Here is a 27,006-nt window from a genome sequence, read left to right on the forward strand (position 1 = left end):
TTCCAGGCTTATGCCTTCTCCTGTTTATACCTGATGCCTTTGCAGAATTTCAGCCTTATGAGCTTGTATTATTAAGCCTCCCCTGACTCCATGACTTAGTCAGGCTGTCCTCTGTATTACTACAGCAGTGACTAGATACTGGATACAGGATATTGGAACTCTTGTTCATCTATAGATCACCATCATTGCTTAGCAAGTTGCCTGTGTGTGTTCAGATAATTAAAAAAGGTAACTGAATTACTTCCCATTTAGGCAGAGCTTTCTTAAATCAAAATCACTAGTCCTAAAAGGTTTTACCGTCTACTGTTTGAGGCCACATCTGGCTGATCACATGTTTCTGTAGATAAGTGTATGAGGGTGTATGTGCATAAGTGCACCAAAGCCAAAGATACATGGGATTCCTTCTCAAGTTGGCTAGGTGAAATAAATTTGATTTTTTTGATAGACAAACACATAAATCACCATGAATCACTTTCATATAAATATGTTTTATTGCAGAGAAGTTATAATTATTTACATGCTGTAACACATCACAACATAAATTTACCAAATATTTCATGGTGGGATGCTGTAGGTTTCAGATAATAGTTTCAGAAGAACCACAGATTAAGTGAAGAGACTTACAGCTTTATTGACTCTACGACTCTCGGTTGCTAAATGCTAGACATCAAAAGGCAGTGTTTTTCAGTCCTACCTGTCACCACTTGCATGCAGAAACCTAGGAAGCAAATACAAGAGAACTGTCGAGTTTCAAATCCAAGTTGCCACCAAAGTTTACAATGGGCTGAGTTATATAATTCATGTCGTAAAGCATTTAATTCTTGCATAAAATATACAGTTCTATTAAGATTGGTATAAATCTACTTATTTATAAACCCTGGCTTAAAAACAAGGACAGGATGCAGCCTGCACATGCATTGAGAAGGACAACCTAGCAAATGTTTGTGACCTTAACAGTGTTTATTCACTTTCTTACTGTTATCGATTTAGGAAAATAACCTCAGGAATTATAGATTTAAACTTCTCTTGGTGATAAGCAATGGCAATGAAACTCTAGGAAAGACCCTAGGCACTCTCACTGATTTATGCTGGTGGAGAAAAATCTATGGACTGTAGACTGTCACTAAGGTATAATTTGGCAAGTCTTCTTTAAGCCACATCTCTAGCAGGATCATCCTGAAGTGCAATAAAAAGTCACTGATGCTTGACTGCTTATGTCTCAAAATGTGAATAAAGTGCTCACAGACCTTGAACATAAATGAAACAAGCAGGTGGACCTGGGAATTCCTATCCAAGTTCACAAATATACTTTAAAGCTGTATTCCAAGGTTACCGAATACATAGGCCTTGACTGAAAAGGAAGAAAAGAAGGAAAAAATGAAGGAAATGCAGAAAAATAGAATCTCTATATCTCTTCAAACCTACCCCACCAACCTGAGTAATGCACGAAGTGAGCAAATGGGTGAGGAGGATTTATGCACAGCTTTGCAAAATGGTGATGTGCTCATTGACTCCTGAATAAAAATCGTTGAAAAAATTTTGATGATGAATAAGGAGAAGTCCTAGTTTCTACCTTCCACTGAGAATGATATTCTCTCTGAAGAGCCCCGTATCTCCCTTCTGATTCTCTTTTCTCATCTTTCATCCTCCTAGCATGTTCTCCTTACTGTTCATGATATGAAAAGTTACTTAGGCTGGAAATGTCCTGGCCAAATAAGCCGTAGATACTCCAGCGTTTAGCATAGAGAGAAAGGGAAGTCTGCATTCTATTTCTAAGTAATTCATCTTTATCTATGAGGAGACTGAGCTTCAGATCGGAATCTCTTCTCATGATCACGTCAGTAGGGCTAAGTCAGCAGCTTAGGATTTCCATGTCAAGTGGTCAGCGTGGAAGGCAGTAAGTTTTTCAAATTTTGCTCTGGGAGCTGTTTTGCTCTGCATATAAACCTGGCATTTTAAATTTTGAGCGAGGTGGCTCACAAGGGCAATTTGCAGGACTTGTAAGTTTTCCAGTGCTCGGGAGAATGAAGAGCCTGTAACCACCTTACAGGCTTTGAATAAATCAGGTTATAAACCTCTTTGGGATTTAGGCCCAGCAAGTGCTAACTCTAGCTGAAGCAATGAGTAAGAGTTTATGAGAATAAGTAGTTGGAGGTAATTTAAAATATATATTCAGTATGCATAATAAAAATATATCCCTACAATGATCTTGATGCTATCATAATTTTTCTCTTTAAAAAAATATTCCCTTGAAAGTGCTATCAGTAGCTCCCTTTCTGTCTGTGTTTTGAAAGGCAAATTCCCTGGCTCTGCAGGGAAGAGAATTACTGTTGTAATTCCCATGTCATTCCTAGAGTCTTCCCTTTCGGTGGTGATACTAATGCGCAGTATATGTTTCTCACTCTTAGCTTCTTCCTTACGAAATGCTGCTAAGTATGAAATACTGAAAAGAGTTAAAAGGGACGATAGATTGGAATGAAGGCGTTACCTGTCTCTGACTCTGAACAAACAATAGGTAAGTTGTCCTTTATTGAGACATATGACTAAAGTAGGACCTCTGGATCTCGAAGTCCTAACGAGAAGTGCAAAACAAGTAACTCAACTTGTATAAAAAACCCTGATTAAGACAGTATAACAAACCATGAGGTGAAACAATAGAGTCAAATCCAAATTCACAATATATATAAACCACAGCCAGAACGAAAAGGGTTTATCATAACAGTTACGGCTTCCCAAGCCAGAGAAAGCTCACTCTACTTCAAGAATCAACTAAAGTTGATAGATAGCAGGTATTCTGTAACTTGCGAGAACAACTGAGTAGCTGCAGATTGCATAAATGTGTTGTGTCACACAATATCAAAGTTATTTGCAAAAGTTATACAATTTGGAATGCTTGAATATGAGACACAACAATGTACTGAAACATACATTTATAAGAAAATGAGAGCAATCATTAATATAAAAGGTAGTTTTGGGGATGCATTAAGTTAGCAGTGCTATCAAGGTTAAATAGGTAAAGTGAGTTCAGTTAGCTACTTAGAATTTCGGTCATATACGTCTATACCTTCTTCTTCTTTGCACAATCTCATGCTTCTGTGTCTTCTGGCTTGCCTTGCTTAGGATCTTCAAAGAGCCATGGGTAAATACTGATCAGGGGCAGACAGTGAGAGCCACTCCCCCTGCTTGCTGAAATGTAAGGATTCTCTCATGTCCTCAGGGGAAAGACTTCTATTGGCCAGTCTAATTCCTCCCTTGTGATGCTGCTCTGCCCTCCAGCTCTTCTTCCGCTCTTGTCTTTCTCATTTCCCTGGACTGACAAATATTCTTTGGGAATTTCTATCTTCTGTGGAATTCAGGGTTTCTTCTTTTTCCTTTTCTTTCCGGGGATACTACACCCTAAAAATCCCAGACCTCTTATTTCCGAGGCCCTGCTATCTTATTTGCACTTAAAGTGGAAGAGGCAGCAGGTAAAGCACTTCTTTCAGCATTTGGTCGATCTGGGGTCTCAAACTCCCAAGGACACACCTCAGCTCGCGATGTTAAGGGTTGCTGAAAGTTATTACTTGAGTTATAGGAGCCAGGCACATATTCTTCAGGGGAAGATGTCTTTTGTTCCTGGTTTCCCATTTGGTTGAGATTTTCATTCTCTACTTTTGATGCTACGGCTTTGGGGAGCAGTTCTTCGTATTGCCCAGCACACACATTTGTTGCGTGACACTGACCGCCATTCTCATCTTTAGCTCTCCCTGGGGGACCCTGAGTCTTGGAAATAAAATGCTTCTCATCTTCCAAAACAGGCTGACCTTGGCTCTCCCAAGGGCATACCTCAGGCTTGTCTATGCTCTTCTGATTGGTTTGCTGACATAGTTCAGCTGCCTTAGGCTTCTGATGAGATTTCTCCTTTAAGGAGAAAGTTGGGTTCTTCACCATTTCAGAAGCTGCAATAGATACGTGTTTTTGAACTTTTGATTCTGAAGGCACGGGACCAGGGGCCAGGTCGTAAATCTCCCAAGGGCACACTTCCCCTATGTCAAAGTTGTTCTTCATCTGGGTGGTGCCTGGGCTCATCTCAGAATTGGCAGTGGCCGGATTAATCCTTTGTTGCTTCATAATCCCAGATTTCGGAGGTTTTCTTGGCTCCTCCAAATGATTGGAGTTTTGGGGGGCAGACTCTTTAGTCTCTGAATTATCTGAATTGGAGTATTTTCTGTTTGTTTCTTTATCTTTTGGCAGAGGTTTCTGGGATTTAGCACGTTCTTCCATGCCTGCTGTTTGGGATTTTCCAGCTAATCCAAGAGTCTTCTCCTTGGCACTTGCTATGACACTGAGAGACTTTTGCAACATGGATGTTCGTGGGTGTCCCTGCTTCTTCTCTGAGCTGAGATTGTGAGCGCTTGCTGACTTACACACCAAAGGCACCGACTCTGTGGACTCAGCCTCGCTGTTTTCTTTCAGTTTTTGTGTTATTTTTTTACTTGACAGAGACTCCAGTGTGGAATGCTCTGTAGCCTCCTCTTCTTGGCTTTCCCCTGGTAAGCTGTTGGACTCTTCCGTGTGCTCCCTCACGTGATCATAAGTGCTGTGGGACTTCTTCAGTGAGAAGACTCGGTTTTTCAGGGACTCTTCCTTGGGCTTCCCGGTGTTACCTGAAGACTCTTGTGGGTTCTTCCTGACCTGGGCAGTGCTTTTGGCTGTGCCATGGTCTGTGACTTCCTTGTCCTCTTTGGAGCACTGCCTGCTGACCGTCTCTGGGATCTCGGTGATACGCCTCATGATCGAACGGCCCAAGCCCTTCTTGGAGCACCGTTTTTTCTGGAGGTGGGGGTTATTTGTAATCATCTTCTTCCGTTTATATATTTCCAACTGGGCATAGAGTTTCTTCAGCTCATCCTGCCAGAACAAGAGTATATTCACAGAGATGTGGAAGTCAGTGGTTTGGCCAGATAAAATTGCTAAATGTGATCTGACGTTTATTAATTTGTGTTCTGTTTCACACAGAGTTTGGACTTTAAGATAAGGATACATGCGTGCTACCTTCGTTTCATGGAGCAAGCCCTTTGGACTTACGAGTTGTATGTGCCAGATTCAACTGCGACCGTAATAAAGACACAGTGCATTATCTACCGACAAAACATACCCTTAAACAATACTGGAAGCACCATGTAGCCATTGATAAAATTACCCGTAATGGTGGATCAGGTTTAGGGGACAACAGACCATCAGTTACTAAAAGCATCTTCTTACTCCAAATGCTGACATATTGTCACAGATTATCCTCAGTAATCCATTATCTCTGCTCACAGATCTATCCTACCTTTCCATCAGCAAAATGCCATAAACTGTATTAGGGAAGCTGTATAACCAGTTCATCATTATGGCTGCTAATAAGTCACCTGAGACTATCAAGATTGGCCTACGTAATTTCTACCATGATATATGTTTTATGAATGGGTTAACTCTGCATTTGGAGTCTTTGGTTCTGACACAAACACATATTTCCCTTATCTTTTTCTCTCTGATGCATACATGCACACAGATGAGTATACATATACATCAGCTCACATGTGCTTGCCTGTATAAATGGGGTTAATCTGAAATAAGAAAGACAAAATACTGGCATTACCCGAATGTCTTCTGGGTCTAAGCTGTGCTCGCTCCACGCTGAATTGATACTGCTGTTCAGGTAGGATCCAGACCGGCCCATATCTAGCTCATCTTCATATGCTTCTGTAGCAATGTCATCTCGTGGGTTATTGCTTGAATGTGAAAACTGCAATAGATACTCAATATGAGTTGTAGACATTAGCCCGCTGGGAGGCAGAGCATAATAATTTTCTGAAGGTTCTAACATTCATATCATTTCTTCAGCTTAGAACTCTTCATAAAAGATCTGCTGCTATATTTGTGTTTTGCTTTTCAAGTTACACCCTAAAGCTCTTAGGCAATACTGATAAGTGATTCCATCTCCAGCTTCTATTTTCATCCTTGTCTTTTCTCCAGGCTCCCAGTGTTCACTTACACTACTCCTCTTCCATTATATTTGCATTTTGAAAATGAAAATGGGTAGAAAAACCTAAACTAGTGTTTTTCAAGAGTAGCAATTTAGACTCATTGGCAGTTGGATGGAAATATTTTTGGGGCAGTGGGGTCTACCTTGTGTTTGTCATTTTGCTTCACATAAGGGAGGCTATATTTCCTCTAAGGGCACACGTGGCTCTGATCACAGACAGCGACTTTCAGAATACTCCACATAGCTTCAAAACAGTTGCTTTCAAGACTCAGGGGACAAGAGATCTGAATTCCAACCTCAACTGTGTTGACAGTGAGATCTTAAACAAATCATGGAGTCTCTCTGGAGCACAGTGCCCTCTCAGCCTAAAGTGATGATATCTAAGTTTAAAGTGATGATGAAATCTAACTTTAAAATTCAGAGAGTCACCGAACTTACAGAACTTTTTCTCATGCTCATTAGTCTCAAGTTTCTCCTTCATTGAACATTCTGAGGTACTTTTATTATTTTCACGTGGATATTTTTCAGTTTCATGCACTCTTGCTAGCTCTATTCTTTTTCAAATGGAGACATGAAGAATGAATCAGGTAAATGATGGAAAGCAGGGAGACTCAAAACAATCCAGCCACTTCACACAATATATAAACGAAGTGACTATTCTGTGAAAATTGAGAGAAAGGCTTAGGGAAATGGGTTCTCTTCTCCCAGTTTGTCATCAGCTCAAATATTCCTTTAAAAAATTAACAGATCACCCTTTGATGATACAGAGCAATTTCAAAGTCAGTATCTGTTAAAATATTTAGGTGGGCAGGCAAACATCAATATAGGATAACTAACGTGAAATGGCAATTCTCTACTTAAGGGACTGTGAGGGTTTTGTAATGGGGACTGGTTGAGAAACCACAGAATTGGGTAAATTCTTGCCTTCACTCTTCTACTCGTGTTTGTGATTCCCACATGTGTCAGGAACTTAAGGCCATAAAGATGAATAAAACACAGTCCCTGTCTTCCCAAATCTCACATGCTACTAGTAAACCACCCAGAGGTTATTTATATAAGTCTTAGAGATGATCATGAGTTTAAGAAACAGTTGTTGGTCAGATATTGTCCATTTTCTACTTTATTATTTTTCCTTATATCTATCTAAAATAGTATTTTAAATATTTATCTTATTTCTCTTGTCTGCTTCTCCTTTACCCAGAACATAAATACCATGAGAGCACATATTTTATCTGTTCATTACTCTTATTCCAGTATATAGACCGCTGTTTAGCAAAGCCCCTCAATGATTTTTTATAGTTATCTGAAGTTGATATATAATTCATATACTATGAAATTCTCAATTTTAAATTATACAATTCAATGTTTTTTTGTGTATTCACAGGGCTGTGCAACCATAACCACTATCGAATTCCAGAATATTCTCATCTCCAAAAGAATCTTGAAGCCATAAGGCAGTCACTTCCATATCCCCTCATCCCCACCCAGTGGCAACCACCAACCTACTTTCGGTCTCCCTAGAGTTTGCCTGTCCAGGACATTTCATAGAAATGGAATCAGGCAATATGTAGCCTTTTGTGTCCAGCATCTTTACACTTGGCATAATGTTTTCAAGGCCTGTGCAAGTTGTAGCACGTATCAGTGCTTTTTTCCTTCTTGTTGTTGAACAGTGTTCCATTGTATGGATATACCACATTTTGTATATACGTTTATCAGTTGATGGACACGTGCATTGTTTCCACATTTTAGCTGTTATGAATAGTGCTGCTAGAAACATTCATGTACACATTATGTATAAACATGTGAATAAATAGCCTGAGTATACAGTATATCCATGTAATAAAAATGTAATCATATAATGGAAAGTATGAAAATGGATAAGATAAACTGCAGTAAGAGACTAGCCTACGGAAATTGTGGCTGTCTGGTATAATTCAAGTAAGGAAGAAAGTAGGCATTTGGTTCTGTTTACATTTCTTTGGCTTTTCAGTCCGGCTGAATTTCAGTGTTTTGGTTAATTGTGAGACGAGGTAAAGCCTGGAGCAAATGACAAGAAATCACAATTCCTGTCTCAGCCGTGCTAATAATATTTTGTGTGCCACTAATACAGATATACAGTGTTCTAATATTTTGTTTTCCCATGGGCAAAAGAGGAAAATAATAATAATGCTCTAACTTTTATGTTATTCCCCCACACTCTCAGATCATATTATTCCCTTGAAAGCAGCTTTACTGCTATCATGTCCTAGATGAGGAAACTGAAACTCAGAGAGATGAAGAGTCTTGGTTAACATCATACTGTATAGCTAGTGTGGGTGGAGCACATGCTCATAATCCTTGCATTGTGAGTGCTGGTCCATCTCCCCCCACTTCAGTGTGCTGTCTAGACAAATCTGTCAGCCCGTCATTATTAAGCAGAATTCTTCTACACACAATATAATTATTTGTTTCTATTAATATAAAAATTTTCTGAATGTTTTGCTACACAATGCTTCCTAAATAGGAAGCCAAACAAGAGGACTCTTAGGATAGGCTAATTCTTTTTAAAAATGACTTTGATGTTATAGCTACAGTCAAAAGCCACCTTGAGCCCGTAATTAAAAGAGAGCTGCATATCAAAATATTTGAAAAAAGAACTGAACCAGATGATGGGTTTTGTATAAATTGAAGCATTTAAAAATTATATAGGATGTTTAATAAATTCCAAAAGAAAAGAGACATCTAGTCCCCAGAGGAGGGAGCTTTAAAGTTAGTTTAGGGTGGCAAGCAAATGTCCATACCTCCCTTTGCCTATATGGCAGATATTTTGTAAAGGAGGAGCAACTCCATGCTTTTTAAAAAATAATTGTCTTGCAAGAGGAAAGTAATGTTAAAGGAATACCTTTGGAATCAGAAGCAACCCAATGGTGACTGTCACAGTCAAATGAGTATGTGCAAAATACAGCATTAGCATCCAATCAGACTGAAGTCTTGAGGCAAGAACGAATCTGAAATGAGAAGTCACCAAGTTAGGAATCTAACAAGGTCTCTAAAGTTCTAGGATACTTGGAAACTTTTTTCCTTAGTGGATTTTTAAAAAAGGAAGCAAGCATGAAAAAAGTTGCATTCCTGTGCCTATGGCATACATTGTCATCACAAAAGAATAAGGCTTGAAGTAACTGCAACTGAATGCATAAGATATGACCTCTTTATTATTTATTATTTTAAATTATTGGTAAGAAAAACAGCATGTAGATATATAATGTGCTAATCCTTTCCCAGATTTATTGTTTTGTATGTAAATTGTCTTAAAAGAAAAGCAACTAACACATATGAACTCAAAAGAAAAATGGGCTTACAAACTGGTGACTTTGGGCAAATTTGGACTATGAGACACAACCAAATAACTCTTGATTCTAAGTCTCTCTATTTGAAAACATTAATCAAGAAAAAAATTAAGAAAATAAAAAGAGTAGGTAATTATCCATCTTTGTGAATGACCTCAAAGGCTTAAATGATGAGCACTGTAATGGATACAGTGAATATACTAATGATTTGTAAAACGCCTCTTTTAAAATAAAGATTTTAGTTAATGTGAAGTATCAAACTGTTTGCACTAATTTCAAATGCAATATTTAAAATCCCATCTTGCTGGGTAATTTAAGCTGTGTTCTACGAAAGCCCTGCCAGAAACTTGTGGAGGAAAAATTCATACCGATATCTACGCTGGTAATTCCTGGAATATTTTCATAAATCAACAGGTTTAAAACTCATGTTTGAAGGACTCTTTCTTTTGCAGAAACCAGGTGTTGCTTTTATTAAGGTCATTTTGCAGTTATATTCTTTTAAGCTTTGCCCATCCACTGTTCATCCATGAGAAGCTAAATATGAGACTTTAGTGCATTTGGAATTAGACGATCAGCATGTTGATTCAGTGATATACATCATCAAACTTGAAAAGCTAGTATCTTAAGACAATGCTTATGATATAATCATAAAACATGAATCTAGAAAAAGAAACTAATTTTATATCTGCATTATGCCATATTCACAACAAATTTACTAAGGAAATTAGTGTTATTTATACATAAAATTTCCATCAAGTGGATTTCTTCCTCATTTTTACCTCTCTCCTGTCCCCTCTGTCTTCTCACCCCCGTCTCCCCTACCAAAACATCAAGTTAAAACAGAGGCTCAGGAGTTGTTCAAAATGTAGACATGGTTTCCCCTGTGTTTGAAGACATAATGCATACAATATGTGCACGGAAGTACAGAAAGCTCGTGATAGTTCAGATATAACTAAACAGGATTTTATGAATTAAGATCTTCTCTAATTCCTTTGTGAGAAAGTGGCTTGATATCTGCCTTGGATATGACTAAATGAATATTCGTTTTGTTCAGGGATGAGATATTTTTGATAGAGTCTCTGCAGGGTCAGGTGAGATTTTTTTTAAAGCAGTGAAATAGGAGCATCATCCTCATAACAAGTTACAGTATCTGAGGCATAGAAGCAATAGAAAATGTGACCTGGAAAATCACCTCATCCCAAACTGCTGGGGCCATTTCCAGTACTGGGGCAGACGGTTATTTCAAAGGAGATGGATCTGAGGTCCACAAGCGTGCTCACCCACTGGGAATGCCTATCTCAAATGCCAACACGAGTGAACTTTAAATTAGCCTGACAGTATCTGGAAGGAATTATGCTTACATATATTTTAAATTAAAATGCCGAGTCTTCCAAAAAGTACTTTGAAGTACTATATACGAACATCAACTGCCCCTAAATTAATCAGCTTTTAAATACTGGGGTGTTGTTAGGTTGCAGTTCTGACTAGAATGATCTTAAGAGAAATTGGGTTTTGCAGTCATTCTAGAGATTGAGTTTGCTTTAAAAGACTATTTCAACTTCTAAAAAATAGATCTAACAGTCCAGGAGCATAGAAATATTCAAAAATTCAAGTCAGGAAGAAAAGCAAACCTTTTAAAAGTCTCGCACTTTCCCAAAGCTCTGCTTTATGCTTAGTGAAGGATTATAGAACAGATTAGGCAAAATGCCTTATGCATTATGAGACTGCTGGACTTAATCCTTTTAGTTTATTTTTGTTTAATCTGGCAATTTGGTGAGAATAAAAGTAAATCTGTATGTAAATATGCAGTCATAGCTTTACATATTTACATATGTACATATACATGCATATAGTTATGCATATATAATTTTATATTTTAAGCAAAGAAGAAAGAACAGATGTGCCCTATTGGTAGAGAATACCTTTGCTGATGTTGGATGCCTTATTTAATATTATTTCATTCTATTGAAAAATTACAAAGATGAATCCAGTTGATTTAAATTATTATGTTATTGCTTCTTATTCTTGGACTCTTCCAACATTGGAATCAACATGTATGAATTCAGTCCACGTGTAAATAAGAAATTATATATACTTGATTCCTTTAATTATTACTGCCTATTACTGACTTCCTGCTCATCTCCCTAAAGTCAGTGTTCTATAGATTGAGTGTTAAACTATAATTCTATTCTTGGCCATTCATGACCACAAGTTAAATTTCTGGGAGAGTAGCTAATAGGTACTATGATCCTTTGAAGCCAATATGCCACAATCTAATTGAAAGGTAAGTCAAATTTGGAACTTAAGGTGTAGGGCTTCCCACTCAGGTGTTCTTAGGCTTGCCTAAGAAAATACCAAGGCCTATCCGGGATGGTCACTCTGCTGCCATTGGAAGTCCTCCCTGTTTAAAACTTACAGGGGACTACACAGTTGTCTGGAAGAAAACCGATGTGAGTATGGCATGTCTACTAACACCTAATCTATTAGCTTCAACATGAACAATTCAGTCAGCGCTTGTGTCTATGTGAACCCAGCTCATCATTTACATGGTTCATCTGGCTAGGCTGAGGGGTTGCAGAGGACTCTATAGGAAAGACCCAAGGAAAGTAAGAAAGCTAATTGTTTTTATTTTTATTATTATTTTTTTTACAAATAGTTTATTGTCAAATTAGTTTCCACATAACACTCAGTGCTCATCCCCACAAGTGTCCTCCTCCATGCCCATTCCCCCCTCCCCCCCACATCCATCAGTCCTCAGTTTTCGTCAGCAATCAAGAGTCTCTCATGGTTTGCCTCTCTCCCTTTCCCCCACCATTTCCGCCCTTCTTCTCCCTCTTGTTCCTCCGTCAAGTTCCTCCTAATCCTCCTATACGTGCAAACATATGAGAAAGCTAATTGTTTTTAAAGTAAGCTCAATGCCCAATGTGGGGCTTGAACTCATGACCCCTAAGATCAAGAGTCGCATGCTTCCCAACTGAGCTGGCCAGGCACCCAAGAAAACTATTCTCAATGAATATTTACCACGCATTTCTTCACTTCGGCCCAGTATTAAAACTGAATTTTCTGAAAAGTGGCTGCTGTTCACAGACATCAATTGAGGGCTGGGGGGATACCATGATGGATGATTTGGAAAGTGCTGGTTAAGCAAAGTTAACTTGGTTTCCTGACAGCAGGACTTGTCATGTGTTACTTTGTGCTGTGACATTCCAAAAAGAGAGCTTTCGAATGCCATGTCTCATAAATAAACACATAAAAACCTCTGAAAGTGATACTCTAATATGTTAACAGTGCTTATCACCTTTGGGTAGTTGGATTAGGAAATTTATTTTTTATCATTTTATGATTTATTTATAGTAACCACCTAATGCCTTAAGATTTTTTTTTTAAATACCTTACCTGGCCTACATCTGAAAGGACTTGGACCAGTTGAGAGTTTAAAATCCATTGAAAAAAAAATCCATTGAAAAAACATTTAACAATGAAAACTGAAAAGAATAAATCTTCAAGTAGAAAAGGATAAGAATCAATTTAGGCAACTGCTTTGAACAGATTTAATTTCTTGGGCAATTTGGTTCTAAGAAACACAGCAACTGATTGTAGGGCAAAAGTAGGAAGCCCTTTGCACGACATGGTCGCATTCTGACAACAGAAGACATTTAAACTCAACTGCAATAAGCCTCCTGGTGTGCTTAGAACTCTGTAATTGGTTCGTTAATATAACGTTTAACTTATAAATGGTTCTAGAGAACCAGGTTTGTTATAACTTGAAACATATGTGTTTGATATTCTGGACACAAAAAACAAAAACGCAACTTTCCTTGGGAGATGGTTTGGGAGAAATATGAAGACTCTGGGGCTCTGCCCATCACAGAATCCTCTCTCATGCTCACTACACAGTGCACCGAGGACACCCCGTCTCACCTCTTCCCACTCTAGTCTATTAGCAATAATCGCGCCTCGGATAAACCTCATTGGCTACGATACTGCCACTGTGCAAAGCTTCCCCCACTCTAGTCTAAACAGAATTGAGAGAGCATTCTTTGTGCCCATTTATAATATCATAGTTTGCATCTCATCTTTCCTTCCTCTTCTCCTCGCTTTCTCTTTTCTCTCTCTCTTGAGAGGAGTCAAGACTAAGCAAAGAGGCAAATTCCCTGGATTCCTGGCCCTTTGGTGAAGTTTCTGGGGTTCTCAAATCATAAATATCCCCTTTGTTACTTAAAAGATATAAAGTGTAGGTGTGTCTAAAGCTCAACTGTTCTCTGGCCTCATCTATTCCTAGAACTAGTGCAAGATATAATTTTGTAATTACTGACTAAAGTGAGAAATGATAAATATCTTCCAAAACTTCTATAGATCCACACCTTCCCACTCTGACTCCCACTATTATTAATGTTTTTCTATTGAGGGAAACGGCTGACTATTTAAAATTTCTCATTACATTCTTAAGTATGTCCTAACTTTTAATATAGGTCGAGCAAGTGAATGACATCTTTTTGTTACTTTTGAAATTATAGGATTTCTTTTTTGGTCTCAATGAAGTTTTCATTTCATTTCAGATAGGCATAAAATCTCAGAAGATAAGCCACACATTTTTCATTTTGTTCACTTATCATTAGCTCCTTTCTTCTTCCTCTGTACTCACCGAGTACAGAAATACCTGGGATATCAAAAAATGGAGGTCCAGGCCATCCATGCATACAATAGAAGGTCACTGTAGGTCAATGTGATAATGACAAAACCCCATTGCACACAAAAATCCAGTCCTTGGGTTGGAATGGTGTTTTAGTTTTGAATTCAGCAGAATAAATACACATAAGTTGTCTATCTGAATATTGATTTTATAAGTGTAATCCTGTGTATTAAATATGATCTATGATAGATAATTTATCTATATCAACTTTATAATGTGTGCATGTGTAGCTTGATATCTTTAGAACAAAAAGTATTACATATCATAACAATATTCAATGACATTCCCTTAAGTGGTTTAATAGAATACAATAGTACCGTGTAATTAAACTTCAAAATAAATAAAGATAAAGGTAATAACAAAACATCAGAAGGAACTCGTTAAAAAAGAAAACAAAACTACATTCATTTGCCATTTCTGTGACAAAGAAATTACTCAGCTTAAAAACTTTAACTTTCTTCAATCTTTCCATGATTCATTTTACCCAATTTTGCTATTTAAATTAAACCGCAACACATCAGAGAAATAAAACAGTTATTTGCTAGCTCTACAGAGCACTTGCCTAATTGTATGGAATATAGCAGAGATAATGAGCTCATTGTGAACTGCGACAGCCATATAGCGTGGCTCATGAAATGCTGATGGCACTGTCCGCACTGCATAGCAGAGATAAACACCCCACAAGAGGAATAAAAATTCAGCTGTGAGAAGAACAACAACAAAGAAAAAAACAATTTTTCATTAGTTTTATAGGTGAATAAAGTAAAATTTAAGTTCTTTAGCATGCATTTTGTGTCTATTACAGAAACATAGGTTTAGCCAGAAGTAAACACATACAAAATGTCATTCACATATGAATACATATGATATATATTTAAGATTTTACTCAGTGTGTAGATTTTTCAAAGGTATTCTTTGGTTTTTGATTTCTTGCTTTTTTAAAAACGGTGCTTGGTGTCTCGGGTTTTTCTTTTGCTAATGCCTGGCTTTTTCCTGAAACAACTAAAATAATTTTCCACATCCCCAACTTGAGTTTAAGATATTCATGGAGCATCTGGGTCATAATGAAGTCATCAAGGCAACAAAGGCTTGTATTTTGTTCATCTGCAGCTTCTAGAAATGTAAGGTCTTATTGCATTGAATCTGATTCAACAACATAAAAATATCCATTGTTAGAAATGTGAGAAAATAGGTTGATAAACATTCAGTGGCATATTTTATAAATGAACCATTATTTCTTCACACATGACAGAAATCCTATCTTTTGTGGGTGGAGTGCTGAAGGCTTTGTAAAATTCACAATCACCTTGCTGTGGGCTCAAGCCAGAAGAGACAAGCATAGTAAAGCAGTTAAGGATAACGGCCTCAGAATCATGTTAGACCTGACTGGAAAGTCTGGCTTTATCTCTAATAAACTTTGCATAATCTGAGGCTACTTAACCTCTCTGGCCACAGTTTTCTTATTTGGAAAATGAGAATAATAAAAAGTATATATTTCATGAGATTATTTGCTAATGAAATCAAATAATGGATATAAAGCACTTAACAGAGTTACTGACATAGTAGATACTGGATAAACAAAGGAATACATAAAAACAGACATTAAATAGATCTTATTGTTAAACATCTCATTTGACTTTTTTTTTTTTTTGCCAAACTGAACATCACTATTTTAACTCTTTGACCAATAATTGCTACCATCCATTTTATCTGTCTTAGTGACATGACCTCATTGGAAGATAGTATCTAAAGAAGATAATATCTAATTAATAAGAGGAAAGAAGACAGCTCTAAGTTGGAGAAAACATTTCATCAAGTGCTTTACCTGGAGGTAACCTACTTACTTATCTACTGAGACACTGATTTCCATTCCCATATGCTAAAGGTGTTTTACCTGCCAACTTTTCAGCCTATTTCTGTCAGTATTTAAACAATAGGTAGTGCCCTAATTATTGAAAATCCCTTAAATAAACACAACTGTCAAGAGCTGCTCTAAAACCCTGCTGTGGTTAGAAGCCAAATAAAAAGTAAGGCACACTCCAAGATCTCCATGAGATTTATTCAGTCCCAATTATTCAGTATGTTGGCCACTGGCCATATGCTATAAATGTTCTTTCCAGCCGAGTTCTACTGAATCGGGAAAAGCAAATCAAGAAATGCTGAGGTCTTCATGTAGAACTTTCCTTCCTAACTCTTGTATATCTTTTATTTATTTATTTATTTATTTTGAGAGAGAGAGAAAGAGAGAGGAGAGAGAAAGAGAGAGTGCAGGTTGGGAAGGGAGAGAAAGGGAGAGAGAGAATCCCAAGGAGGCTCCACATGGTCATCGCAGAGCCTGATGTAGGGTGTGATCTCACAAACTGTGAGATTATGACCTGAGCTGTAATCAAGACACAGACACTTAACTGACTGAGCCACCTAGTCACCCCTTAACTTGTATTTCTGTTCATGGTACTGCTATTGCCTCTTTACCCAGGTTTGAAATCTCAGCTGCCTTTCTTTGGTACTTTGAGTTGTTTTTCATAGGTACCGTCCCTCTCAGTGCCCACAATGACTGCCCTTTAAGTGCCTATCATATTGCTCCTTATTTGTTACAATTATTTTTCAACTGCCCCATCTACACCTGGCTTCATCCTGTGTTCTTTCATTCTTCATTTTCTGAAACTCCACTTTGATCACATCAGGATTTGTCCAAGGCCTTGGCACTCCACTTGGGTTAGTTGATTTACGTTTCCGTTATAAGATTCACTCATACCCACTTAGAACTCTGGAAATAATTCTTGCCCCAAAAGGAAGACTATAAGGGATTCATGCCTGTGCAGACATGTCTTCACTTGTAAGCCTTTCCTGCCACTCAGGCTTCATGTTCACTGCCCACTTTGCTTGGCCGTATTCTTTTGTGCTTGTATATTTCTCAGTCCCTGACTTACCTATTGTTAACTCCTCAGGTCAGGCTTTTGTGAGGTACTGCACGCATCTCCATTCAGAAATCTCCAGTGGCTTACAATTATTTTACAAATATTTGGTCCTGACTAGCCCCCCCATGACTTCATGTTTTACATCCAACATGACCTTCCAATTCTCCCTCACATGAACTCTGAGCGGGCCCAGGAAGACTCATTGTCCTCTGAACACATCAAAGATCCTTCTTGCTTCTGAGTCTTTGTTCATGCTATTGCTCACCCCAAGAATTTCTTCTCACCCACATTTCTCAGTCTTATCCAATGTCCAATTTCAATGTCTAATTCAGGTCCCACCTCCATCACAAGGCCACCTGAATTGATTCTACGTTGCACCAAACTTTCCTTCTTCTAATCTCTTACGGGTTTTAACTATTGATATTGCACAAGGCAGAGAATAATGCCACACAACATATAATTGAGAGAAAATTACTTGTGGAGTCATGTTAATCACTCTCTTCTTTAGCCCCCACTAGTTATGACCTTCAGGGCAAGAAGCAAGTCTTATTTATTTACTTACTTTTTAAATTCAAGTATAATTAACATTCAGTGTTACATAAGTTTCAGGTGTGCAATATAATGATTCAACAAGGAATCGAAGCTTTCAATTATTTTTTCTGCCTTTGCCTGCATAGACAGCAATAGTACAGAGCATACATAGATAAGATTCAATAAATATTTGCTGAACTGAAAGAATATAAATGATATCAGTTGCACCTTATTAGAGATGTAGACTTCCTGTTACCATCTAACACTGAAGGGATTACAGATGTGTAAAGGTCATACTGGCATTATTATTAATAATGGTAACTGCTGTTTACTGATGGTCCATCACATGTATGGTAATGCACCTGGCACTTAGGAATAGTGAGTGCAGAAATATTATTAAACAACACCAGCACAAAAATACGCTGGAATTGAAGGATTCCTGTGTAGTGGAAACTATCTCCTTCTGAAAACACTATCTCTTGCCACTATTGCGGTGTTTTTTACATAATGTTATCCTGAGGATTAAAAAAAGAAAAAGGAAAACAGGTTAATTAGGGTGTTACAATGTAGAATTACATTTAAAAATAAGAGATAAAATAAGATTCCTCCTAACAGCTAAACTTAACATTAAAATCATTTCATTAGCAATATCAAACAATATGCTCTGGCTGAAAAACAATTTATTATTCAAAGTACCAATTAAACTAAATGTGATCTATAAAAGTTGTGCTTGGGAAAAAAAATCAGTTTCATATAATTAACTTCAAACTAACACTGCAATTAGGAAAGAAAATATGCAGATGTTACCAAATTTTGCAGTGTTATTACGTGGGCGTTGAAATATGTGTTGTGCTTCTGCTTTAGAAAATAATTTCTGCTGTTAAATGATTTTGACGGGAGGCCTGAGCACAGTTAAGGAGGGAATTGTGATTATATTTAAAGATCCAAATAGGGCTTTCAGAAAGCTGAGGTCTTTTACCTTAAATCTGTAAGGGATAATAGTTTGAAAGTTAACTACCATAGCCTTTTAAAAGTTGATATACCATAAAGAAAGTGATTTCAAGTTACCTTTCTGAAGGGCTGGGTCACGAAACGAAATGAGAATTAGTATCGGTTCTTTGACACTGAAGCTGTCTGGGCTCTGGGATCTCAGAACACCCACGGGGGCTGAGAGAAAAACAACTTCAGCGTACAAAGGTCTCTCAAGCTGTGCTACCATGCTTTGCCACCCTGCAAAGGCATTTTTTGTCTTAGTTCTTAGTAACATTTGATGCTTCTTGGCCCCTTTAAAATTATTTTTATGTGGCACAAACAAATATATAAATGACACATTAAGGTTGAGTTTTCCAAACATTTCTTTTTTTAAAAGAGTTTTTTAGAGGTTTATTTATTTTTGAGAGAGAGTGAGATAGAGAACAAACAGGGGAGGGGCAGAGAGAGATGGAGAGACAGAGTCCCAAGCAGGCTCTCCGCTGTCAGCGCAGAGCCTGATGCGGGGATCAGTCTCATGCATCGTGAGATCATGACCTGAGCCGAAATCGAGAGCAGATGCTGAATCGACTGAGCCACCCAGGTGCCCCACTAAGTATTTCTTTTAATGTCTTCCTCTATTTTTATCTAAGTCCTTCAATTTCAAAGTTTTCTGTTCTTATGCCAACAGCATGGTAGGCAGCACAGAAGTTATCTTGAAGTATGAAATCAAACAGCTTCGATAATGCTTGAGAGTAACTCAAGTTCCAGTGTTCTAGGGCTCAACTGGCATAAAACAATTTATTTCATACCTTAATTTTATACTTACAGTGCCATTTTCTCTTTTGGAAGTTAAAAAAATTAAGTTCCTTGTTCAATTTCTAGCTTATAGAATCTTTTGAGACAATTTTGTCTGTGTAAGGCTTGGCTCAGGACAGTGCTTGACCACTGAGTGGGGGATTCACGTGGTCGTTACAAATCTGTCTTTTTCTTGGCCTAAAAGTCTCTTTCTTATTTTATTTATCCCAGAGTTTCCACTACTTTGGGGAATGGGTCTCAGTGAGTTGAAACTGAAAAACCAACAAACCTTTCTACTCCTACAGATTCTAATCTTAGAGGAAAAGGTGGTGGCGGCGCCAGGCTCTTAGTGATTACTGCGGAGATCAGAATGGGAGGAACCGGGAAGCTTGCAGTCCATAAGTATTAACAGCTTGTTATTGAAACTGTGAATAGTCCTTTCAATACAAGGAAAAGATCTGCCAAAAATCTTCTTGACGACTGAGTTTAATGACAACTGGGTTTAATCTATAGGATATTTCTGTTCAAGCAAGTGAAAACAGCTTTTTTTTTCCTTCTTAATGTTGCTCCTCCCTTGAAAGTTCCAGAATCCCCTGGGAGCTGAAACTCCTTAGAAGAAATTGTGACCGCCATGGATATCTTAGTTCTTACTCTTGCTCTCTGTCCTTTAGGAGCTATCCCAAAATAATCCCCAGCTCTTAATCCCAAAACTCTTTAATTTCCAAAAAGAAAAGTAGCACTGCCTGCAAGGATAAAATTAGGATACAAAATAATTTGTCCTGTTAGTCCCATAGCATCATATAAATAAATACCCCTCAAAGACGTAACATACTTTTCAGAAGAGGTGGCATACAGATAAACAAGAAAATGCCCCTCCCACTCACTCTTTCTAAAAACAGGCAAGGAAGACCTTCCAGAAACATGCGTGAGCTTCGAGCCCAAGCCAAGGCAAATGAGTGGTCTATGTGGTCACGCTTTTATCCTTTGATTGAAAATTAAAAATATATTTTTAAAGTGGTAGCAAGTGAGGCAATGTGGATGAAGACATACGGTACATTGGACTAAAAGAAGATGTATGTATGTAAATGAACTACATCACATTGATCTAAGTCAGATGAAGAGGAAGTCTAATCTATTTTCTCCCACACTTATTAAAGGGTGTTTATATCACATTTCACCTGTCATAAGACAGACTACCCTTCTATGGTAATTAAGTGTTTACACCCTTAGAAACAATTGCTATTTTAGAGTTTCCCTATATACCTCAGTAAAAGAGTTACTTATTCTTCTTGGTTCCTTCTAAACATTGGCATATGACTAACTAAACTACTGAACACACTGTTTTGTGTGTTTAAAATATCATACTAGGAAGTAAGAGAACAAAGAGGAAAAGCATGTCAGTGAAGAAGAGGAGATAAAGATTATGTTTTCTGTAGTGAAAACATTCCATGTGAAATTCATGGAATGAATTAGAACTTTCGAACAGTGGAGTATTCAATATGGGGATTACTTTAGAACAACGAAATATTTAAAAATTCCCAAATGAAACAGGAACCCAAGCTTAACATACCTGTCTGATTATTGTTTAGGTTTGTTTTCTATGTCTTTCTTTCAAACTTGGTGAATAAAAGATATAGCAAGGGGTGTCAAGCTCTAAGAGGTTTCCAAAGCCACAAGATACCTCATGTACTGGTGGACTTCTCACAACTATGAAGACATGGACAAAGATCTTAATTTATAAAAGAATCCTTATCAGGGAATAGTTATTAAATCATATAAATGTGGCTGAGAAGAGTTAGGCCACAACAGTGATATAGAAAGATATAGAGAATAACAGAAGGTAAACAAAAACCCGGGTAGAATTTTTTATATATATTCTTGTGCTTGATTAAGGAAGGCAGCAAAATAGCTTTATTCGCAATGACATTCTCTTTTAAATCACATTAGATTATCATCACCTAACTTCTAGAAGAAACCAAGGAAACATTTCATTGCTTGGCTAGATCTGAACTAAAGTTTGATGCTGAGATTTAGCCATGGAATAGAAGTTCTGCAAGTCCTTGTCATTTCCATCTATCAGTCACACTTTGCAGCCTTGTTTCTTATAGGTAAGGTAAACATCTGCTCACCTATTCTCATTTGTCCTGGTCATTGGTACTGTTTATCTTCAGTCTATGTTTTGAATGTGTAGTCAGATACTGACTGCTAACCAATGAAAGAATGAACTTAACTGTGTCACCACCTCTATTAAGTTTATGTAGTCCATGCAGTGCCTGGGTGGCTAGTCAGTTGGGTGTCTGACTTCAGCTCAGGTCATGATCTCAAGGCTCGTGAGTTCAAGACCTGAGTCAGGTTCTGTGCTGACAGCTCAGAGCCTGGAGCTGCTTCAGATTCTGTGTCTCCCTCTCTTTCTGCTGCTTCCCTGCTTGTACTCTCTCTCTCTCTCAAAAATAAATAAACATTAAAAAAATTAAAAATAAAAAAAATTAAAATATATGTATTCCAAGCGTGGAAGCCTCGTGTTGGAGGACTCAGCCTGACGGCACAAATCCAGGTGGAAAGCGATGGTCTTCCTTACTCTAGGGATGACCTTCTGAAGGTAATTCAGACATGAGACATTAATTCTACTCATGTATTAGTGTGTACCAACAAATCAGGAAACACCTGGGGTAAAGAGTTTTAACTTTTTAGCCATGAAAAATTTTGTTGCTATTGTGGAAAAACCTGAAGAGGCACAACTGATTAACAACTTATTAAATAGGGCAAGTAGATTTAGAAAAAAATCTGAGACTCCTACTATCAACATTTTTAGGATGTTTATTTGGTTTCTCCATTAATTTAGAAGAATGTAGCTCAGTCCCAACTCCCTTATCCTTTACATAGCTCTGAAAGATAGTGAAGTAATAAAAATTTTTATCAATAGCATATCAGTCTTATTCTACTTCAGTATTTGTAAGGGAATTATGTGATATTTTAAAAAATTAAAATTTTGATTTGCCATGCCAAATTTGTACAAATTTCTTATTTTGACTGTTGGACAAGTCACAGGTAGAATTTTATAAAAGGGCTCAGGGCTGGCAATTTAATTTGTATAACTTGTTCAAAAATACCTCCCCAAATTTGAACACACACCTTACTATTAAATGAATGTGGGGGTAATCATGTAACTTCTGGATTTTTAGCTTTATCATGTTTCCTCACACTGGTCTAATCCTTACTATAGAAAATATTACCAGATAAAGGGAGCTGAGCTCATTCTTTATTCTTTCGGCAAATATTTATCAAGAGCTGACAGATACTTTGTTAGGTGTCAGGGATATAGTGAGAACAATCTAGTTGATGGTGTTGGGGAATATTATAGCTACCAGGCTGGGGGAGAAAGGAGGGAGGGGCAGATGTAAGAATATAAGCTGTAGATAATGTATTTAAACATATTCAGAAAATTCAAAGTGGTGAGTCACAGGATGATGAATAGTATAAGTTTTATGGTATTATTTTTATTACAATTATAGATGATCTCCAAAGAGATATGGAGGCTTAAGTCTTTATAGGAATTCTAGTCTGATCCAGAAGTATTCTGGAACATTCACATTTTGAAATTCATTTTCCACCAGATTAAAAAAAAAATTGTTAAAAAACTCCCAGACTACTGGGCCTGGAAAACACCCTCACGTTGCCCCATGGTTCATCTGCCTTTTATAGTTGCAGTGTTTACACTTCTGTTTGTTTGTTTTTTTAAATTAATTTATCTTCAGTAATCTCTTCACCCAAGGTGGGACTCGAATTCCTTACTCTGAAATCAAGAGTCACATGCTTTACCTACTGAGCCAGCCAGGTGCCCCACACTTTATTTGTTCTTCATGAAAACTGACCTTACAATTTTTTTATATAGGGCAAACATGATTATTAAGGATTATAAAGGAGCACCTGGGTGGCTCAGTCGGTTGAGCGTCGACTTCAGCTCAGGTCACGATCTCATGGTTCATCGGTTCGAGCCCCGCGTCAGGCTCTGTGCTGACAGCTCAGAGCTTGGAGCCTGCTTCAGATTCTATGTCTCCCTCTCTCTGCCCCTCCCCTGCTTGTGTGCTGTCTCTCTCTCTTTCTCAAAAATAAATAAACATTAAAAAAATTAAAAAAGAACTATAAATATATATAAATAATGATGGGATTCTGAAAATCATAGTTTTCCCCTTTCTGTGTTTTCAAACAAGAAACTCAAAGAAGAAACTGAGTCTCATAGAGGTTTGGAGATTTTCCCAAGCAGTTTCTATACTTGTTTCTTCTGAAACACCTGTGGCAGGGAAATCACCTGTCTGAACAGTACTGGAGATGCCCTGTGTAGTGAGCAAATTCTTTAAACTTAACGACCCACATTTCTACCTAGAGCTCTACTTCAGTGGGAAGACTAGCACTGCACTCTTTCAAATGGTTCCTTATTTTGTATTTTTAAAAACTAAATCCTTTTTGACAGGGAAAGTCCAGAATGCATGTTTATAAACATATTAACTGTTCCTTTCTCTTTTTTTTTTCTATATTGACTCCTAACACTGATGTAAGCGTACAGAGCTTCTTGACAAAGATTTTCCACAACCTCCAGGTAAAACTTATCTACTGTTTCTCCATAGCCTGTCCCCTATATAGAAACATTTCCATTTGGGAAATGGAATGATTCAGCTTTTAGTTGAGGTTTCCTCTTTGGCTGACTGAAGATATAAGAATTTACTCCTGAATAACAGTCTGAGTACAAAAAAAAAATCTAAGGGCAAACATGCTACTTACAGAAATATATAGAGAGAACTGCAGAGAAGCATCTGCTGCACATTAGAAAAAACTAAATTAAAGGAAGTTAAATACAGAATATCTGGTGCTACGTGCACTAGAAAGAAAAATGAAAGATGCGTGAAAGATAAATAAATGGAACTGCTATAGATCGTGTGAAAAAAAAAATCACAGCAACCACATGTCTCTGATTATTTAAGACAGTCCCAATTTCAAATATTTGTTTCTGTTGCTAAACCATGTGTCTTGACTTCCTTTAGAGAAACGTGTCGCTGGAGGAAAAGGGTGTTATTGAAACTAAGGTGTTCCAGTAGTTCGTAGGACCAAACCAATGCCCGGAGATAACAAAATGCCACCACCACCATTTGACTTCATCTCCTCTCCTGGTCTCTGCGCCTATCACTAGTCTTTTATTTTCTGAGACCCTAATGCTATCATTTTAACATCCATAGGAGTGTTAGTTTAATGTTTGCTTCTCAAGTCTCACTACTTTTGTCTCACTCCTAAAGCCATGCTCTAGATCTTCCCATCATAATTTCTCATCTTAGCTTCTCTTCTCACCTTAACTAAGACCTGCTTACTGTCCAAGAAAAAGTATTACTTGTAGCCCTCTCAAGCAGTGGGTCTTTATTCTGTCTTGTACCTTCTACCCCCACAGTCATCAGGAAAGTCAGCATTGGGTCCTCCTTGTTCTCTGTGTATCCCTTCTCTGGTATTATCCAGAATTACTGTATTAAAAAAAAGTCTCCTTTTTTCATAGTTTCATCCTTGCTAGTGGAAAAATTTGCTACCAGGTAAGTTGTCTCTCTGGAGAGAAGCAGAGTCTAGTGGCAGTAAAGTACAATAAAAATAGCCCATGAATCTAAAGAGCTATCACAGAGGGAGTAGTTAAATAATCTGAGAGAATGTTGTGGTCAGAATAGAATTCTTTTTTTTTTTTAAGTTTATTTATTTTGAGAAAGAGAGAGTATGTGTGTACATGAGTGGGGGAGGGGCAGAGAGAGATGGAGAGAGAACACCAAGCAGGGTTCATGCTCAGCACGGAGCCTGATGTCGGGCTATTAGATCATGACCTGAGCTGAAATCAAGAGTTGGATGCTTAACCGACTGATCCACCCAGACACCCCAGAATGGAATCCTTCAATGAATGATTTTAGAGGTAGGGGAGTTTCAGAAGACAGGAAAGTCATATGAAGTGAGAGAGGTCACTGGAGATAAGGGGGTTAATGTTGGATGAGGGGTTAATTTAGGTAATAGGAAGGAGAAGAAATAATGGATAGAAATATAGGAAGACCTATACATGTAGACAAGATTTGGAAGACAATTGATGTCTAACTGCTCCAACTTACTTTTTCAAGGAGGAGGTATCTAAGAGAAAAGAGGATTATGGGAAGTTTGAAGGTATGAAGAGGGAGTACAATACAAGACTTGAAATAATCATTGTGAATAACATTCTAGTGATTGCTCAGGGAAACAGGATTATATACAGAGCACAGCTGGAGAAATGATATATGTTTTAGTAAGTTCATCTGATTACTTCCTTCGAGTCAGTAGTTCTACACTTTAGAATAGCATCCAAATTACCTAGAGGGCTTGTGAAACACAGACTGCTGGGCCCCACTATTCCAGGGTCTGACCAAGGAAGTCTCTAGATGGGCCCAAGAATGTGCTTGTCTAACAGGTTCTCAGGCACTGTTGCTGCCACTGGTTCTGAGACCACACTTCTGAGAGCCACTGCTCTTTCTCCATTCTAATGGTTAGGTAGAATCAAAACCCCTGAATTTGGTACATCTATATATCTGTATATCTATATCTATATGTACCTTTAGGAGATATATCTATATCTAATCTATATATATATCTATATATGCCTTTAGGAGAGAGTTATCTCTCTCCTAAAGGCAATCTAGATTGACCTTACGGATTCATCATCACATCACATTCCTGGTTCTCCAAATTCCTATAACAGGTTTTCAAGACTCACAATCAACTTACCTATCTAGCATTATTCACAATGTATTCCAATATAACCTTCTTTTCTAGTTGGGCATTTCCTTCACGTTTCATACAATTTCCATCCACCTTCACCACTATTCCTATGAAAGGGAATGTTCTCTGCACCACTTTACAATACCCTAAATGTCACCCATGGCTCAAAGAATTTCTCTTTTATAAAGATTCCTGGGTTCTGGGCCAGACTGTTATCTTCCTTTATTGAACTACTATTGTAACAAGAGTCGTTACCACATAATTTTGTTTTTAATAATTTTTAACAATTTCCATTTATTTATATAAACTAGTAGTAAGCTATTTGGTTAGCGAATACAGATTTTATACATTTTGTGTCTCCTGCAAAGTGTTCAACACAGTATTAGAGAAATTATAGATACCCAGTGGGTTTTGTTTATTGTATGAAAGTTTTCCTTATATATAAACAACGTTTATATAAAATAAATTACAGATTACTGTCAGCTATATATTCTTATTCATTCTACATAGACATCAGAGATCATAAATATGATTTTCTTATCTTCTTAGAGTATGAAAGAAATTTTTAAAAGGCCTTGAATATATCTCAAAACCAAGGTGTACAAAATACAAAAAAAGGCTAGGTAAATAGGCCATGCTTTCTGCTTGTTTATTCCATATCCAATGATGTATTTTGAGTATTATAAAACAGAAAAGAAATATAGTGGGCTTTTCTTCACAGTAATATGGGGAAATGATTTTTCCTATTTTGGCTAACTTGGATTGAACAATGTAAAGTAATGTTAGAGATTTATATTGAGTGGAAATCTTATATCTATATAATTTGTTTAATTTTCATATCCACTTGAGGGTCAGAATCAGATTAGCTCTATGCTTCATCTTCTGATATTGGTATCCACTGATACGGATCTAATGATAATTTCAGATATCTTCTTTGATATTAATCAAAATAATGATGATTGGCTTTACGTATTATCAATATAACCATTCCTT

General features: G+C 37.4%; 1 protein-coding gene and 1 pseudogene across 1 annotated transcript in view; both read right to left on the reverse strand.

Moving 5' to 3' along the window:
• Positions 1–492: 492 nt before the first annotated feature.
• Positions 493–27,006, reverse strand: part of GPR158 (G protein-coupled receptor 158) — a 404,671-nt gene continuing 378,157 nt past the window's right edge. The window contains exons 11-14 of the mRNA XM_077772475.1: positions 14,592–14,730; positions 8,892–8,997; positions 5,624–5,770; positions 493–4,890 (exon numbers count right to left, since the gene is read on the reverse strand). Of these exons, the coding sequence (XP_077628601.1) occupies positions 3,415–4,890; positions 5,624–5,770; positions 8,892–8,997; positions 14,592–14,730 (1,868 nt within the window). The 3' untranslated portion in view covers positions 493–3,414. The remainder of the gene's footprint in view (positions 4,891–5,623; positions 5,771–8,891; positions 8,998–14,591; positions 14,731–27,006) is intronic.
• LOC144238652 (U4 spliceosomal RNA) lies at positions 13,273–13,337 on the reverse strand (annotated as a pseudogene).

Source organism: Crocuta crocuta, unplaced genomic scaffold (genome assembly GCF_008692635.1).
Source record: "Crocuta crocuta isolate KB4526 unplaced genomic scaffold, BGI_CrCroc_1.0 scaffold96, whole genome shotgun sequence".
Classification (NCBI taxonomy): Eukaryota; Metazoa; Chordata; class Mammalia; order Carnivora; family Hyaenidae; genus Crocuta; species Crocuta crocuta.